The 15,653-nt window shown below is 42.4% G+C and overlaps 2 protein-coding genes across 13 annotated transcripts in view; both read left to right on the plus strand.

Moving 5' to 3' along the window:
• Window positions 1–10,209, plus strand: part of ANKRD44 (ankyrin repeat domain 44) — a 112,147-nt gene extending 101,938 nt beyond the window's left edge. For 4 of the 9 annotated variants that reach the window (XM_052675049.1, XM_052675048.1, XM_052675050.1 and 1 more), the window contains exons 24-28: window positions 608–753; window positions 1,581–1,663; window positions 2,773–2,855; window positions 3,525–3,616; window positions 5,744–10,209. In XM_052675049.1, coding sequence (XP_052531009.1) covers window positions 608–753; window positions 1,581–1,663; window positions 2,773–2,855; window positions 3,525–3,616; window positions 5,744–6,009 — 670 coding nt within the window. In that variant the 3' untranslated portion in view covers window positions 6,010–10,209. The other 5 variants (XM_052675052.1, XM_052675056.1, XM_052675054.1 and 2 more) reach the window with 4 other exon arrangements.
• Window positions 10,210–10,765: 556 nt separating this feature from the next.
• PGAP1 (post-GPI attachment to proteins inositol deacylase 1) overlaps window positions 10,766–15,653 on the plus strand; it is a 33,541-nt gene continuing 28,653 nt past the window's right edge. For 3 of the 4 annotated variants that reach the window (XR_008204664.1, XM_052675031.1, XM_052675032.1), the window contains exon 1: window positions 10,766–10,974. Coding sequence is in view for 2 of the 4 variants with exons in the window: in XM_052675031.1 (XP_052530991.1) it covers window positions 10,822–10,974 (153 nt within the window). In the remaining 2 variants the exon portion in view is untranslated. The remainder of the gene's footprint in view (window positions 10,975–15,653) is intronic. The other variant, XM_052675033.1, reaches the window with a different exon arrangement.

The raw sequence follows: 15,653 nt of genomic DNA on the forward strand, positions 1-15,653 counted from the left end.
CATAGTACTTTTCTGAATTTCTGGAAAATAACCCTTGCGGTTGAGCTAAGGCTTGTAATGCAGACTCTTTCAGACAGCAGCTTTCACTGCAACACAGTTAAGTGATGGCTGACTTAAAGCAAGCGAGCTGTGAAGCGTTCGGTTTTGCTATTAAGAAAATAGTATTTTAGTTCTTTAAGATGGGTAAAGGTCTAGGATGTTTTCCTGAACCTATTTTTTTTTCTTTTAAATATTTAAATGCATTCATATTATTTGCTAAATGAAGTGATGCTATGTACAAACAGAGAAATATTTCATTAAAAGTTGTTATGCTAACATTCTCTGGGCGCATAACTGGAAATGAAATAATAAATGCTGGTACAGCAAGAAATATACTTCAAGTCAAATCTTCAGTCAAACTGATAATCTCACCATATGTATATACTTACATAAAGTTCCTTGGACAAACACTGTAAATACAGTTTAACTTGTTTTGGATGTTGCCACTATAACTTCCCCCTGGTCAGAATGTTTAGGAGGATTCAGAACGTCTTGCGGTTTCAGGCAAACAAACGGGAATATTGTAATTCTTTGGTAACAGCTGTGGCTGTGTGACTCTGCCCCACAGGACGCCCCTTCACGCAGCAGCCTTTGCGGATCACGTGGAGTGCCTCCAGCTCCTCCTGAGTCACAGCGCTCAAGTGAATGCTGTGGATCATGCAGGGAAAACAGCTCTCATGATGGCAGCTCAGAACGGTCATGTGGGTGCTGTTGGTAAGTGCATCCTTGCCCCAGCTTATCTTCAGGGTGAGCGTGGCTGAGGCCACTGATTTTCAAGCAGATGATCATTTTTTCCTGGGAAAACTAAGAAAGAGAAAGCTTCTTACAGCCCTGCTCAGAAATTCTACCTTTACGCTGTTAAAAAGAAAGTATTTCTTCTTCCTTCTGCAGTGTTTGCGAAGCTTTGCATTAACCTGAGTTTTATTTCCTCCAAAGGGAGCACTGTAATGCACTCAGAACATGAAGGGAGTAGTAATCCTTTTCTCCTGACTACTTCCTTAATTTTAAAACTGCAGGAAAACTGCATGTGTGAAAAAGATTTTAAGTGTTATCTCTCTTTCTGTTATGTTACAGGGAGTCTTGTTGCTTCCTGGCTAGAATACCTGAGGCATAGGGATTGCAGTTGTACTGACTTAACAGAACTCTCTTTCCTCTAGCTTTGACAGCGCAGGCTGCACCCTGAATTCTTTACATCCACTTAATTCTCTCAGAGCAAGACCCCGAGTTGTTCTCAGGAGGTGACTCAGGCAGAACTTGCTGACCTGCAAATGGGGAAGTTCATTTTGTCTCAAACTGTCAAGCATAGATTCATCTTTGTTCATATATGAGGTCTGCCTTTGTTTGCAGATTAACTGCACAAGATTATTCTGATGTCTACCGTTATTTTCACTTCATGCTCATAAAGCTTAAGCTGCATCAAGGCTTAGCACATAAGCACGCACATATTGGAAAGAGTAACAAATTGGAAATTTATTTTCCTCTGTTTTCACATGCTTCTTTGCCCATTGCATTTGTTCATTGATTTATGTTCTAAATTTCAGATTTTTTGGTGAATATTGCCAAGGCTGACCTGACATTAAGAGATAAGGACTTGAATACATCTTTGCACTTGGCTAGCAGTAAAGTAAGTTGAAGACCACTGTGTGCTTCTGTAATTTTCAGTCTCTTGTGTCGGTGTGCCTTCTAAAAAAAAAAATTCCACAATAGAAATGTGATGGTCAGACTTGTGGTGAGAACACTGTATTGAGCTTCTTTACAAGTCTGTTTCCAGACTTAGTAAATGGAGAAATATGAGTGTCTCTTAAGACAACTGAAACATAAGTGACACTAAGAGAAATAATTGAAAATCCTTTGATATACTGAACAATATTACTGTAAAATAGCTTAACATAGGGACAGTGGAAAAAACAACAAGAAAAAACAGATATATATTTATTCTTTTTTTCCAAATTCTGTGAAAGGGACCCAGAATTTTATCTTGAATTCTGCAACAGTGAAAGTAGGGGCACTGATAAGATTGATGCTGATGTCTTTTCTCCCTCCTTTTTTTTTCCCACTGGTTCCAATTGCTACTGCTGTTGCCTGTCTTGGCAAAAAATAAAAACAAAGTGTCCATGGCATTCCCTCTTCCAAGACTTTTCTTCTGCTCCTGTTGAGAGATGGGATTCCAGATAGCGTCACTCCAGTTTGTGTAGACATCTGAACTTCATTGAATTTTTAAGGTCCTTCAGGCTACCAGGGTCTCAGAAATAAGGCTCTGGTCTGTTATTGCCTGTTTGATCATCACAGAGCTCTGATGCTGAAGAGCTTTTATAGTTTATAATTTATTAATAGCACGGGAGGGCATTTAAAAGTCCTAGGAAGTACAGTGTTAGTTTTTGAGATTAAACCCTCATTTTCTCTGTTATTGTGTAGTTGTAGTAATCACTTGAATAATTTCTCTTGAGGGAAATTCAAGTCTTTCTGTAAGCTGAGAAGGTGAGTTCTGCATGAGTGGAGGGTTGAAAGACAGATGACTGCCTACGTCTGTAAATGTGCTAAACATTCTAGTAATGGCAGTTTGTAAATGGTGCTATAGGGCTTTTACAGTTCACCTATTACAGATTCTTATAAACTGATTTTAACGTTCTGTATTTTAAATAAAATTTTACACTTCACATTTGTATATAACATTTATTTTGCCTCAATTTTAAACTTCTCATTAAATTAATACAGTTATTTGTTTCCAACTAGGGTCATGAAAAATGTGCCTTGTTAATACTTGACAAGATACAAGAACAGAGCCTTATTAATGCAAAAAATAATTCACTGCAGACGTAAGTATTGCCTGATCCTCTCAAGTCCAATTGACTTTCCAGAAGATTCTGATTTAGCTTCTCAATTTCATGTCTTGTATTTTTTTCTAGATAAAATTAGATTTCTTACTATTTTTTTTAAGTGCTTGCCCTTGACAACACTGCATTTATATTGCATTCTCACTTTTGACTTCTTTAATGCTCCTTGTATACGTGATCTGGTGGAAAATATGAGGTCATGTATTTGAACACTGTATCAAAATGTCGTTTCGTAATGTGACTATATAAGCATACATCTACCTGTTTGATTTTCTATTTCAAGATTCACTTTAATCAATCTAAGGTTTTACATTTAATTTTTCAAATTATTTGAGGTCATATTTTATGTACAACTGCTTTCCATACTGCACATTACTAGCAGAGTTGTAGCCATCAATGTTCTTACTCCAGCTGCAAGTATTTGAGTGGAATGGAGGGATCCCACAGCAGAAGATTTAACCACGAGCTCAGGCAGTTGATTTAGTGCTTGCTGATGAATCCATTTGTCCTTAGCTCGTTTCCCTTCCCTCCCACCCTTCAATTTGCAGTTGTTCTTCCTCTCCCATTAGCTGCTTCTAAACAGGAGCAACCTAGCTTTCCTTAGAATAATGATTTTAAAATAAACTTGAGTTTTGTTGTTTTGCTTTGTAGACCTCTCCATATTGCTGCACGTAATGGCTTAAAGATGGTGGTTGAGGAGTTACTAGCGAAAGGGGCATGTGTCCTAGCAGTAGATGAAAATGGTAAGTAAATAATACACTCAGACAATCTTCAGTAGGTACCTAACATGTAGTTTTACCACAGACTGAAGCAATAGACTTAAAAGCTTGTAGGCGTCATTGATGCTTATATTCTTCCAAGAACAGACAGTGAGCTGTGTGAGTATATTAAAAAGGACACTTTTTTTTTTAAATATAAAAATGTATCCTCAACATCACAGTGGTCCCTTTTACTGTTCATTTTGCATGTACTGTCAACAGCTAGTCTTTTTTAATGCTTGAGTGCAGTGGTAACTTGAATTTCCTAAACATGCAAGTGGCGCCGGATAATTCTGACTCCTTGCAGAAGAATTAAGGATTATGCATTCAATCAGCGCATGTTTTAATGGGTAGGAAGAAAATCATCATCATTTGTTTGATTGTGTCCTGGTTCATTCTGAGAGCAATACTTGTCGTTTTCAACTGTCTGACCTAACCCAAGATGCAAATGAATTACTGTTGCCTCCTAAAATAAATGATGAGTTAATAAATCTGATAATTTTATTTCAGATCTCAATGAAGTCCTTCCTTAAACATTACAGAGTCTATAGAGGGTTGTGCTTCTATTTTTTATTACAAAACGTCTTCCTGAAATATGCTGTTTTTTCTGAAAATACGGACTTCATGGCATTAATGTAACAATTCAGTACTTCCATCTTGCTGTATCTGTAAAGCAACAATACTGCTACTTAGTCATTATTGCAAGACATTTTGAGATCTATGGATGAAAAGGGCAGAGTGGTATTTATTGTTAACCAGATGCTACCAGATGGACTTGCATGAAGGAGTCCTGCAGAAGTCATCTGGCCCTAACCTCATTTAGAGAAAGGGGACAGGAAAGTGAACCGGGCTAGCTTCTAACCATAGTTTTTTATAGGTAAAATCATACATGAAGATCTAGGCAATTTGCATATATGTAATGAGTGAAAATTAAGTTTAAATTTGATACTAGCTTGATTTTTTTAAGAGTAGCTGCTTACGCAGAGCAGAAGAGAAAAATTTAAGTACAATCTTAGTAAAAGTATAGTTCTAAAGAACACTTGCACTTGGAACACAGTAGAAGAGGGAGTTCTATTGAGAGTATTTATTCACTGCTGTTGATGCCTGAGTGTGAGTAGTTTGCTGCAAAGCTGTTCTCAAACTCATCTGCTGCAGATGTTTTCAGCTTATTTGAGGCAGTAGGATATCAGTGGAGGTCATTGCTTTAGATTAAGATTGCAGCAATCTGCAAAAGAACTCTTTGCACTTAGAATAGAGGAGTTGTTGGAAAGTCCTGAAGTACTACATAGCAATGTGTAAAACTGATAGATAGAAAGCAAAATCAGCACATCCATTTCAAAGATGTGTGTATGTGAAGAGCTGATTTGGGGAAGCACTTGAACAGGAGCAAAGTTAAACTGCAGTGAAAGCAAACTTGATGGCTCCCCGTTCTTAGAGTTACTGATACCAGTATTATTTTAACTTCACATTACAAAACATAGGCCATGCTTACTGAATACAGTCATTGTTCTTCTAACATAATGCAAATTGTGAAAAATATCCAGGTAGTCCTACTTGCTGTACATGTACCACGTGTGCTGATCTAATTTGTTTCTTAAATTTAATTCCTAAATAAATTCTCTGAGTTGAGTATGTTCTCAACTGACCAGTCTTTCAAATTGTTTGCTTATTACTTCAAAATATGATTAAACTAATATCTGTCATGTTTCAATGAAAGCAGTTGTTCTCAGAATGAGACTTGTTCATCTGTGCAGAAACTGAAGCCAGTTTCTGTCTCTGTTGCTGTACACCCGTGTTCTGTATCCACCGTATTGTTTGTGCTGTAGAATCATGTTTGGCAAGTGCTTTTATTTATATTGTTGTGGAGTCTGTTTGCCTTGATTTAAAAAAGCAGTGCTTGTGGTCACAGCGATTTAAATGCTCTACGAAGTGTGTATCTTCCCAGCATGTCTAATTTGAGAACAGTAACACACCCCTGCTGCTTGGCATGTGACAGTAACTGGACATACATCTCCTGCCTACAAAGTGCTCTAGAGATGTATATGAGGATTGCTCAGTGCCATTCTCAGTACCCTTAGTACTAACCGTTGCCTTGTCTGCGTTTGTGCCCAGGTCATACGCCAGCCCTGGCTTGCGCTCCTAACAAAGACGTGGCTGACTGCCTGGCACTCATTTTGGCTACCATGATGCCTTTTTCTCCTTCCAGTTCAATGACGGCTTTCAACTTCGCTTGTTATAAAAAAGACAGTTTGGGCAGGACACATCTCTGCGATGGCGCCGCTATGGGTAGCATTAACTCTTACAATAAGCCCTTGAGTAATAACCTAGGAACAGAGGATGGGTACAATGAAAATGATTCTGATTCTGAAACATTTTGACTTTTTGGTATTCAAAAAATTTTATTTCATTGCTATTTCCTTTCAGTTTCTGTTCTTGTTTTTTCTTTTAAGACAGCTTAAATCCCACTGCGATATTCTTAACTATGACTCTTGACAAGTAGGTGTTGAGATTTGTAGTGCTGATGAGAATTAAGCCTTTAAATAACCAAGTTGGGGGCATTTACTGGAACGTATTCCCATTACTGTTCTGTGGCTTTTTATCTTCCTCGTGTTTTCTTTAGGCCCTAAGTGCCCCTGTGGAAAGTCTCTACCTCTAACTTCAAGTATTAAAAAAAAAAAAAGAAAAAGAAAAAAAAAAAAAGAGAGAAAGAAAATGCCTTTTTTTTCTTTTTGACAGCACAATTAAACAGGGAATTGTTTGTAAAAAGTACTTAAGTGATTTAGCTGTACTATTAGTACACAAATGTGTTTCCAAAGTAGCCTTCATAGCATCATCATTTTTTTCTATTTGTCTGTTTCTTAGTTCCAGGGGCTCTAATAATTAGGTAGTTTTTTTCCACACAAACCAAAGGTAAAGTTGTAAATCTTAAATCTGCCTGTATTACTTTTTTACAGGAAAAGAAATGTTTTACATTCCGCACGCATTAAGCACTTAAACGTACAGAAGGCACTTTTTTACAGTTATTAGTTACAGCACACAATCAGAAAAATATAAACTCTTCAGGCCAAATTCTACTTGTCTTAACATATGTCCCACTGATGTTAGTGGAACCACTTGTGGAAAATGGAAATGACTTGGTCCTCCCCCCCACCCCTCAATTCAGCACAAGCATGAACAGTTGATTTGCACTACAGAATTAAGGAATTAAGGTCAATAGAAGTTTCTGTCACCTGAGCTGTTAACCAGGAATCTAGCTAGTATCAGAACAGAAATGAAAAATCGGGTGTAGGCAAAGGTGTACGTAAAGGTTTATGATGTCTTGCCAACTTCAAGGGATTTTTTTTTTTCCTATGCTTAAATACCTTGTTTTTACTGTAGACAGTATTGATTTTTAAAACACTTTTGCCACTGTTTGGATTGACAGAACAAAGGTAAAGCAATGAAAGCGTAACACCAAAAGTTGAAATACCAAACAGGAGAGAAAACAAAAATGGACCAGGCAGGGGATTGGAGATGCACGCTAAGAGCCTTTTGTCACCAGCTTTGAAAGCAATGTCAGCTTTGTGAATATGTTTACTCCTTCTGCCAAAGTTTCTAGGTCAAATGGACCCCGACCCTCTTCTACGACAGATGTACAAAAGGAAGAATGAGACTTTATAAACAAAACAAACGCCTATCCAAACTAACCAGCTCTACCAAGAGGACCAAAATGCTTCAGTGAATAAATGGAAGACTTTATTGCTTTTATTTTTTCTTCAAATGTGAGTGACATAATGAAGTAGCTTTTCTAAACCACAAAAATATAAACTTTTGAGGTAATGACTAGTCTTGAGTGAATTTTACATTTTATGACACAGGTTTCAAGATGACATTTGTAACTAACAATGTGTTGACCACAGGTTTGTTCTTTTTTTTTTTTTTTTTTTTTTTTTCCAGGCTAAGGAAAATGTTCATGTGCTTTTAATGTAAATGTGTTTATATTTATTTGAAATGAAACAAATGCCCAGGAAAAATAACTATAGCTTTTTCTCTATGGTAGTATTTGTGCATATTTTTCAGCATAATGCAAAATTAAATGTGAATCGAGGCAGGAGTGATGGCCTGAGTGGAAAGAATGGAGTTATGCACTTGGGAAGTGCACCCATCTTACCACTTGGAATACAAAGATGAAGTCCACAGGCTATATTGGTAAAATGCATGATCATTTAAGAGCATAAGAAAGGGATCCAAAACATTGCTAGACAAGTGAGAGAACACTGTACAGCCACAGGAAAGAGGAAAAGGCTAATATAGCATAGAGTGGGATGTTAAAGTTCCAGTGATCCATGCTCAGAATGTCTGCAGGCCTAAGTCTTTGGAGGGAGAGGGAGAAGAGCTGCTGCTTCAGTGTACACCTTTGGCAGGGTAAATGAACAGTAGGGATTTCTAGTTTAGTTGCAGTTTTTAGCTGTGTTCCACTGAACTGTTTAAAAGCTGTCTGCAAACTTCAGTTCTTCAGTTAGAAAAATGATATATTGTTCATTTTGCCTTGCTAAAATTAAGCATTCTTTTCTTGAACAATAATTCATTCCCAACAATTGCAACAAAAAATCCTGAGAGGCAGCTCTGTGAGGATAATGATGTTTTCCCTGAACCCTGCCTTTTCTGCAGTAGAATGACAGAGCACCTGAAACTGTGGTTTCCTCCTCAGAAATAGCACAGAACATTTTTATCATTGACTTTATTCAAAGTTTTAGCTTGTAAAAGCTGCAAAATAGCAATAACCACCTCACTTCAAGCACTGAAAATAAGAGACAGTTGTTGGTTTTCAGTGGCGTCTGCTTAGAAATGAATGGAAATCCCACATTTTACTACTTTTGTTTCTGTGGAAGGATGGCATTTAAAATGAACAAACCAATGGGAAATGGCTGGCACCTGCCTGATAGGCAGCACCTTCATCTTACTTTAAACAGAGATTAATCATAGTCCAACCCTGAAATGCAGAGATATGTTATCCTATATGAAATCATTTCATTTGGAGAAAACCAGTCCTCTTTTCGAGGGGGATGTTGTCTTATCTGAAGCAGGCATTCAAAAAGAAAATAAAAACCAGTATTTTTACTCACTGCCACACAGTTACTGAAAATATTTCTGTGTATTTGCAATACCTCCTAACTCTGGTAACAGGTAGTGCAATATGTGCTGCTGCTTACGATGGATGCAGTGTTACAGAAGCATAGGTGATTACTGAATTAATTTGTACCTCCTGGGAATCAAATCTAAACTTAACTGAGAAATCATTTCTGTAACCCAGTGATGATGTAAGTACGCAATACTCCAGAAATCTTGGAAAAGTGTGATCTGTTGGCATCCTAAGGGCATTGGGAAAGCCGTGTTTGAGCATGGTGTTCTTAGGAGAAGGGACAGGAGCAAGGCGCTTGGATGTATGCAGCATTGGCCTGCCTCAGATCTCACCTGAGTTGCCAGAATCCCTTTTCATGTATGCCAGTACGTTAAGCTGTAATATAATTTATCGCTTGTAGCAGTTATTTAGGGCATGGGAATAATTTTACTCTTGTAAATAATTACCTTGCCTTTCTGTGGACGTTGTACGAGGGTAGAGTTAATCACACATAATTGTTGCACTTAACCCCGGATCCTGCAATTTGCAGTACGTGGACTACTGCTGTATCTGCACCAAACAGTGAGTGTTTGGGACGGGCAGCAGCCTGCCCAGCTTTATTAGCAGGATGGTCCCATCCTGTGTTTTAACCACAGTCGCAGGTGGAATCCATGGCGGGATTGGGTCCGTGTCTCTCTCACAGATACTGAGTTACAACCTCCGGACTGCCTGAATTGCTGTGAAATAGCTCAGGGGATTTCTGCTCATCGCTACTAAAAGGGCACCATAATGTGTTTGGTACTTTTATGCAGTAAACCACTGCCAGATGATGAAAGGAGGACAAACACATGAAATGAACCGTTTATCCATTGTACTGTTGAGAAACTCGGTTGTGTATCTTGACGATGATTTTAAAAAAGAAATTGTGATTTTTATTCTTAGTCTTGTAAGAAATATTAGAGTGCCTTTTTATATTTGCGTATGATGGAAATGTTTTGTGGAAGTTGTCTTCTTTTTTTTTCTTTTTTTTCCTCATTTGAGTGTTACAGAAGCAATATATCACCAGTAAATTTTCATTTCAAACCTTCTTTGAATGTACAAAGTGTTTCTCCTTTTCGTATGTTCTACCTGCATTGAAATGAAAATCGATATGCTAAATTTCTATAGGAATAACGTCTAATTTTTGCAGTGCTGAAAAGGCTTTCTTATTACACAAAGTAAACCTTAGGTCAGTGTTATAGGAAAGGGCGTTTGAAACTAGTGACAATCCGAGTGTGCGTGTAAATGTGACTTTATGCGTTTGTATGCAGTGATTACATATTAAAGCCAATATCTCATGTTTTGTAGGTTTTGTCTCATATCTTATGCTTTAGCATGTGCAATATATCCTTACAACCCACGGTGATACGAATCTGGTGCCAGTGTTATATTTTGCATAACGTTTGTAATAAGCGATATGAAATGTTGTTGCATCGTTTCGGTGGGGTTCTGTCGGTATTGTTTTCTTTTGTAAACGGCGGCCCTCGGCTCGACGTCCCGTATTCCCGAGGCAGGATGCGGCGCCTCAGCCCGCCCCTCTCAAGCACAGTTTGTTAACTCCTTTCAACTACTGAATGCTGTATTAATGTAACGAGAAACCCCACCCGTGAACTACACTTGATATGCATTCAGATGGTTATTTTTACAAATAAAAATGGTACAAATACTGTCGGAAAAAACGGAGTACGTTTTGTTTGTTTATTCAAAGGAGGGGAACACGCGTCAATATTCAGCGCGGGGGCGGTGCTCCGAGGGCGCTTCGTTTAAAGAACGGGAAGCGGCCCCGCTCCCGCGATGCCGGGACGGTGGTTCTCCCACAGGCGGCACCGAGCGGAAGGCGGCGGCGGCAGCGCGCCCTGAGCTCCCCGTCACGGCACGCACGGGCGGACCTGTGAGGAAGCGCCGGCTCAGCGCCCGCCCTTCCCAAGATGGCGGCCGCCCGCTCCGCCTCCCGGGCGGCGCCGGCCCCGCCCCGCCGTGTCTGCGCGCGGACGGCTCGCGAGGAGAGGCGGCCTCCGCGCCGCTTCGCAGCTCAGCGTGGCGGGGCGCCATGGGGCGGGCCGGCCGGCGGCTGCCCGCCGTGGCGGCGGTGCTGTACGGGGCTCTGGCGGCGCTGGTGCTGCTGGGGGTGCGGGACGTGCTGTTCGTTTACGAGGAGAACCGGTGCAGCATGACCTACATGTACGAGTACCCCGAGTACCTGGTGAGCGGGAGCTGCGCGGGGAGGGAGGCGGCGATGGCGTAACAGGTGGCGGCTGCCGGGCGGGTGAGGCGGCATCGCGCCGCCCCGCGGCTGTCGGGGCCTCACAGCTCCGCCGGGGCGCGGCCGGGGACGGCTCTCCTCGGCCCCGTCGTGCGGTCGAAGGCGGCTGCAGGGGGGCGGCTGCTGGCGGCTCCGAACTCGCGTGTGCCCGGCGTGCTGCTGTCGGGAAGGGGGCTGCAGCCTGGGCGAGTTGTGGGGCTGGGCGGTGCGCCCTGAGCCGCTAGAAAATAGCCATCTACCTGTGGGGTTACGTGTAGTGCTGTCACCTGCGCAAAAGAAGACCAAAGATTGCTGCTTTTTCCTCCACCTGGTAGTTATAGGTGTGTGATTTGTGGTCGCGGTGAGACCAGTCAGAGGCGCGTTCCTCCTGTGTAAGAGAAATGGGTCGGCCAGGTGCTCCGTCAGCACCGTGCGGGGCCGTCGGTGCCCGCAGGCCGAGGCTCGTTCCGTCTCACGGTCCTTCCGTGCTCTGCGGGGTGCCGGGCGGCTGTGTGAGGAGGGGGAAGCTCAGCCGTCAGCCCGTGCCTCGGGTCGGCGAGCAGAGGCGCTCAGGTGGGCGCTGCCGGCAGCTGGGAGGGCTACGCGCCTGATGGGGCTTTGCTGACGAAGCCTTTGTAAAAATCTCTTTGGAAATCTGCTGTACTGAAGCAGCGCGTTCATTTTGGATCAGTTAATGTGTGTCTGGTAACCTTGGTGTGGTCAGGTCGTGTCGGTGGTGGCATCCAGAAGGGAGGTGCTTGAACAATTTTACTCTGCCGTGCTGACAAAGAATGCAAACACTTAAACATCACGCAGTAAATTTTGAGGTCTCCTGGTAGCCAGACTCTACTTCAGGTTCAGTCTGAAGCCACCAAATCAAAGCCTCAAAGATCACCTGCTTCCAACCCCTGCTGTGGGCAGGCTGCCAGCCACCAGCTCAGGATGCTCAGGGCCCCAATTAGCATGGCCCTGAACGGCTCCAGGATGGGGCACCCACAGCTCCTCTGGGCAGCTGTGCCAGTGCATCACCACTCTCTGAGTGGAAAAATTTCCCACTCACATCCAATCTGTGTCTTCCCTTTCTCAGCTTAAAACTCTTCCTTCTTGTCCTGTCATTACCTACCTGTGTTTAGAATTGATTTTTCTGCTGCATGTAAGTTTCCTTTAAGGAAGGACTCTGTATCAGGTCTCCCCAGAGCCTCCTTTTCTGCAGGCTGAATGAGCCCAACTCTCTTAGCCTGTCCTCATAGGAGAGGTGCTCCAGCCCTCTGATCATCCTCATGGCCCTTCTGTAGACCCATTCCAACAGCTTGGGATCCTTCCTGCACTGGGGGACCCAATGAATACAGTACTCCAGATGGGGCTTCCCGAGGGCAGAGAAGAGGGGGACAATCACCTCCCTGACCCTGCTGGCCACAACATCTGGATGTTATCAGGCGTAGCCTGAAATTACCATCTGCCAGCACGCACCTTCTGTGTTTACTTGCCATGTCAGTGCTTGTATTCTCCATGACATAGGTTCTGTCCTGTAAGAAGTGTGAGGCCCGGGATGAGCACAGGGACAGAGAAGTGGCAGCAGCTCCATGTGGAGCCATGCACATCACGTCTGGCTGTGCTGCTGCCTCTCACAGCAACTGCTCCCAGAGTAAACTCTCTGACTGTGCGGAAAGCAGTGCTTCCAGAGGAGAATATCAACTTGTTTGGGTTAGTGAAGTCATCGTACCTTTCAGCTACCTGTTTGTTCTTGGAGGGGTTGTTTGTTTTCATTTTAACGTGTGGACTTTGCAGTGCTGCCATTGGTGTGACGTTACTAGGCAAAACTATCAGGTAGAGGTGCCTGTTCTTTCTGGTTTGGGTGTTGCATTGCACAACAGGCAGTTCCTTGAACACTGAAGCACAGTAGGTTTGATTTTCTGGAATCCATGTTTTTCTAACAGCTCGCTGTTGAGCTAATGCCGAGTAGAAGAATACTGGCATGGATTTTTTTTTTTCTTCTTAACCTTTTTCTTTCTCTCTTCTTTTTTTTTTTTTTTTTCTTCCCTCTCACTCTCCCTCCTTCCCCCCTCCCCTCCCCCCCCCCGAGTTGTAAACCACAACATTTGAATATAACCAATACTTGTCCTTCTGGCCTCACCTCAGTGCGAGATTCCAAAGTTGGTATGGAGGGCTTTTTCCCATACGCCTTATTTCCATGGAAGTAAGATGAAAAAGGAAGCCTACACTGACATTGTAACAAATTGCTGTAACTCATTACAGCAAATTATGTAGTTGAGGTCCTGGGAATTCAAGACCTAAAACCCCCACATGGAACAGGGCTGCCTGCTTCCCACTTGGGCTCTGTCACCATACTGTTGTAATAGTGGGGCTCCTCAATTTGCAGGAAAAAAACACCAATATTGTGGCTGTACAGTTTGTGTAGGTTTTTGCTTGGGATGTTGACCTGAAGGTGACAGTTTGTTTGGCTTTTATGTTACCTGAAAGCTTTTGACAAACCAGAATGGTGCCGTGGAGGAGCAGCTGAACAGATTATTTGGCCAGTTGGGAAGTGTATTTAGCTTACTAATGAAGGCTTGTTTCACTTAATGCAAGGATGGGTCTGTGCTTTTATTTGCACAGAAACCTGAATGCCTTTGAAAAAGGAGATTGTATGGGTGATCTGCAAGCGTCAGGCCTGAACAGAGCCCAGTGCTTTTTGTTCAGAGTGAAGGAATTACGACTATTTGTGTGTATTTATAATGTGATATATGTATACGTATACGCACATTACAGAAAACTTGAGATATATCTTAATCTTCTATTACAAACGTGCATCGAAGACCTTAAGGGGGGGTTGCCAATAGCTGGTATGGCAAACAGTTTGAAAACTGAGGGAGAAAGGAAATGGTCCTCAGTTAAGGAGGAACAGACAGGGAATAGGAGGGGAAGGGAGGAGTGATACATGGGGGAGAGAAGTACAGCTTCCCCATAGGCACAGCTGAGAGGAAACTGAGGCAGAGCTGCTTCTGTGTAGGCAAAGCTCACAACGGAGACCTTAGAGACATTTTTTGATGCAAAACTGAGTTTAATTTTTTTCTTGCTGCATAAAATAAAATGTTTCCTTAAGACAAAAATAGCACCTTAACATATTTTAAATTATATTTGTCTCTGATGTGCCATGGATGGTGACATAAGTAAGTGAGAGCTATAAGTAATGTCTTTGTACTTCTAGAAATGTTGTAAATCTTTATCTTGGAAACCTGAAATTACAAACCAATCAGTATCTATAGGGAAGTGAATTAGATGTTTTCTTGCTTACTGCTTATCTAGTTTAGAGCAGTGTCAACAGGGCTGTGAGAGCTGTGACTCCCTGCTCTGAGCTTTAAGCAAGACATCAGGTTCCACGAGGTTTTGTTCTTTGCTCTTTGGGAGCTTGTAGTGCAGTGTTCAGTGTGGTGTGAGTCGGTTTTTTAGGTAGTTTGATTTTTTTAAATACAAGAAATACAACATTTTAGGATATCAGTTGGCTGTAAATTGGCTCTTGAGATTTTACACGTGTACAAGTGTGTGTCTGTGGCCCAACCGACTGACTCCAAAGACTAGAACTCCTCAGGTTGATACGGGCTTCTTTCTTTCTGCTCAGCCATGTTCACACAGTTAGCTCTGTTGTTTAAGTTCGCGTTACAGATGATGTCTCCATAAGGATCACTGGAGACAGTTCCTGCTCCCTGTGTGGTTTTCCCCTCACAGAAATCGCTGTCACTTCAATAGTCACACTGTAGAGATTCAGCCTCAGTGCTGCATCAAATAGTGCAGGGTTGTTCTGAGCTGTGTGATGTTGGACACGACTCCAGAATCATCCAACGGCATTAGAAATAAGTAATTTGGATCACACAGATGTCCCAGTTCCTGGTCTCAAATCTCTTGTCCTGGGAGACGCATTTATGGTTTAACACTTTTTTCACCTGAGGCACAAGGCAAGGCTTGCTTGGAGTGTGCAACTGCGGAATTGTAATTGCAGTCATGCTGTTTAAATCCAGTTAAAGTCAGTAAGTGTTCCAAGGAGCTGGGTGTCAGAGTTTGGTTCCTTTAAGCTTAAGTCTGCGTTCAGAAACAGAATTGCAGAATGGCCAGGGTTGGAAGGGACCTCAAGGATCATGAATCTCCAACCCCCTGCCACAGGCAGGGCCGCCAACCTCCCCATTTAATCCTAGACCTGGCTGCCCAGGGCCCCATCCAACCTGGCCTTGAATACTTCTAGGGACGGGGCATCCACAACCTCTCTGGGCAGCCTGTTGCAGCACTTCACTCTCTCTGTAAAGAACTTCCCCCTGACATCCAACCCAAATCTCCCCTCCCTCAGCTTAAAACCGTTTCCCCTTGTCCTACAGTGATCTACCCTTTCAATGAGTTGGTTCCCCTCCTGTTTGTAGGCTCCCTTTAGGTATTGAAAGGCTGCAATGAGGTCACCCCGCAGCTGCCTTTTCTCCAAGAAACAAATGTTACTTAGTTTTCTGTGACTGGGTGAACTTCCAGGCGTCAGGGTCTTCATGTTCACAGCTTTCATGCAGGGTACATTGTAATGAGAGCATGCTGATAGTCCAATCTGCATCAGCAGCGCCTCAGTAAGTCTGGAGCCCCTACGCCTTGTTACTGGGCGCAGG

This window comes from Tympanuchus pallidicinctus, unplaced genomic scaffold (genome assembly GCF_026119805.1).
Source record: "Tympanuchus pallidicinctus isolate F22 unplaced genomic scaffold, pur_lepc_1.0 scaffold15, whole genome shotgun sequence".
In the NCBI taxonomy this organism is placed as follows: Eukaryota; Metazoa; Chordata; class Aves; order Galliformes; family Phasianidae; genus Tympanuchus; species Tympanuchus pallidicinctus.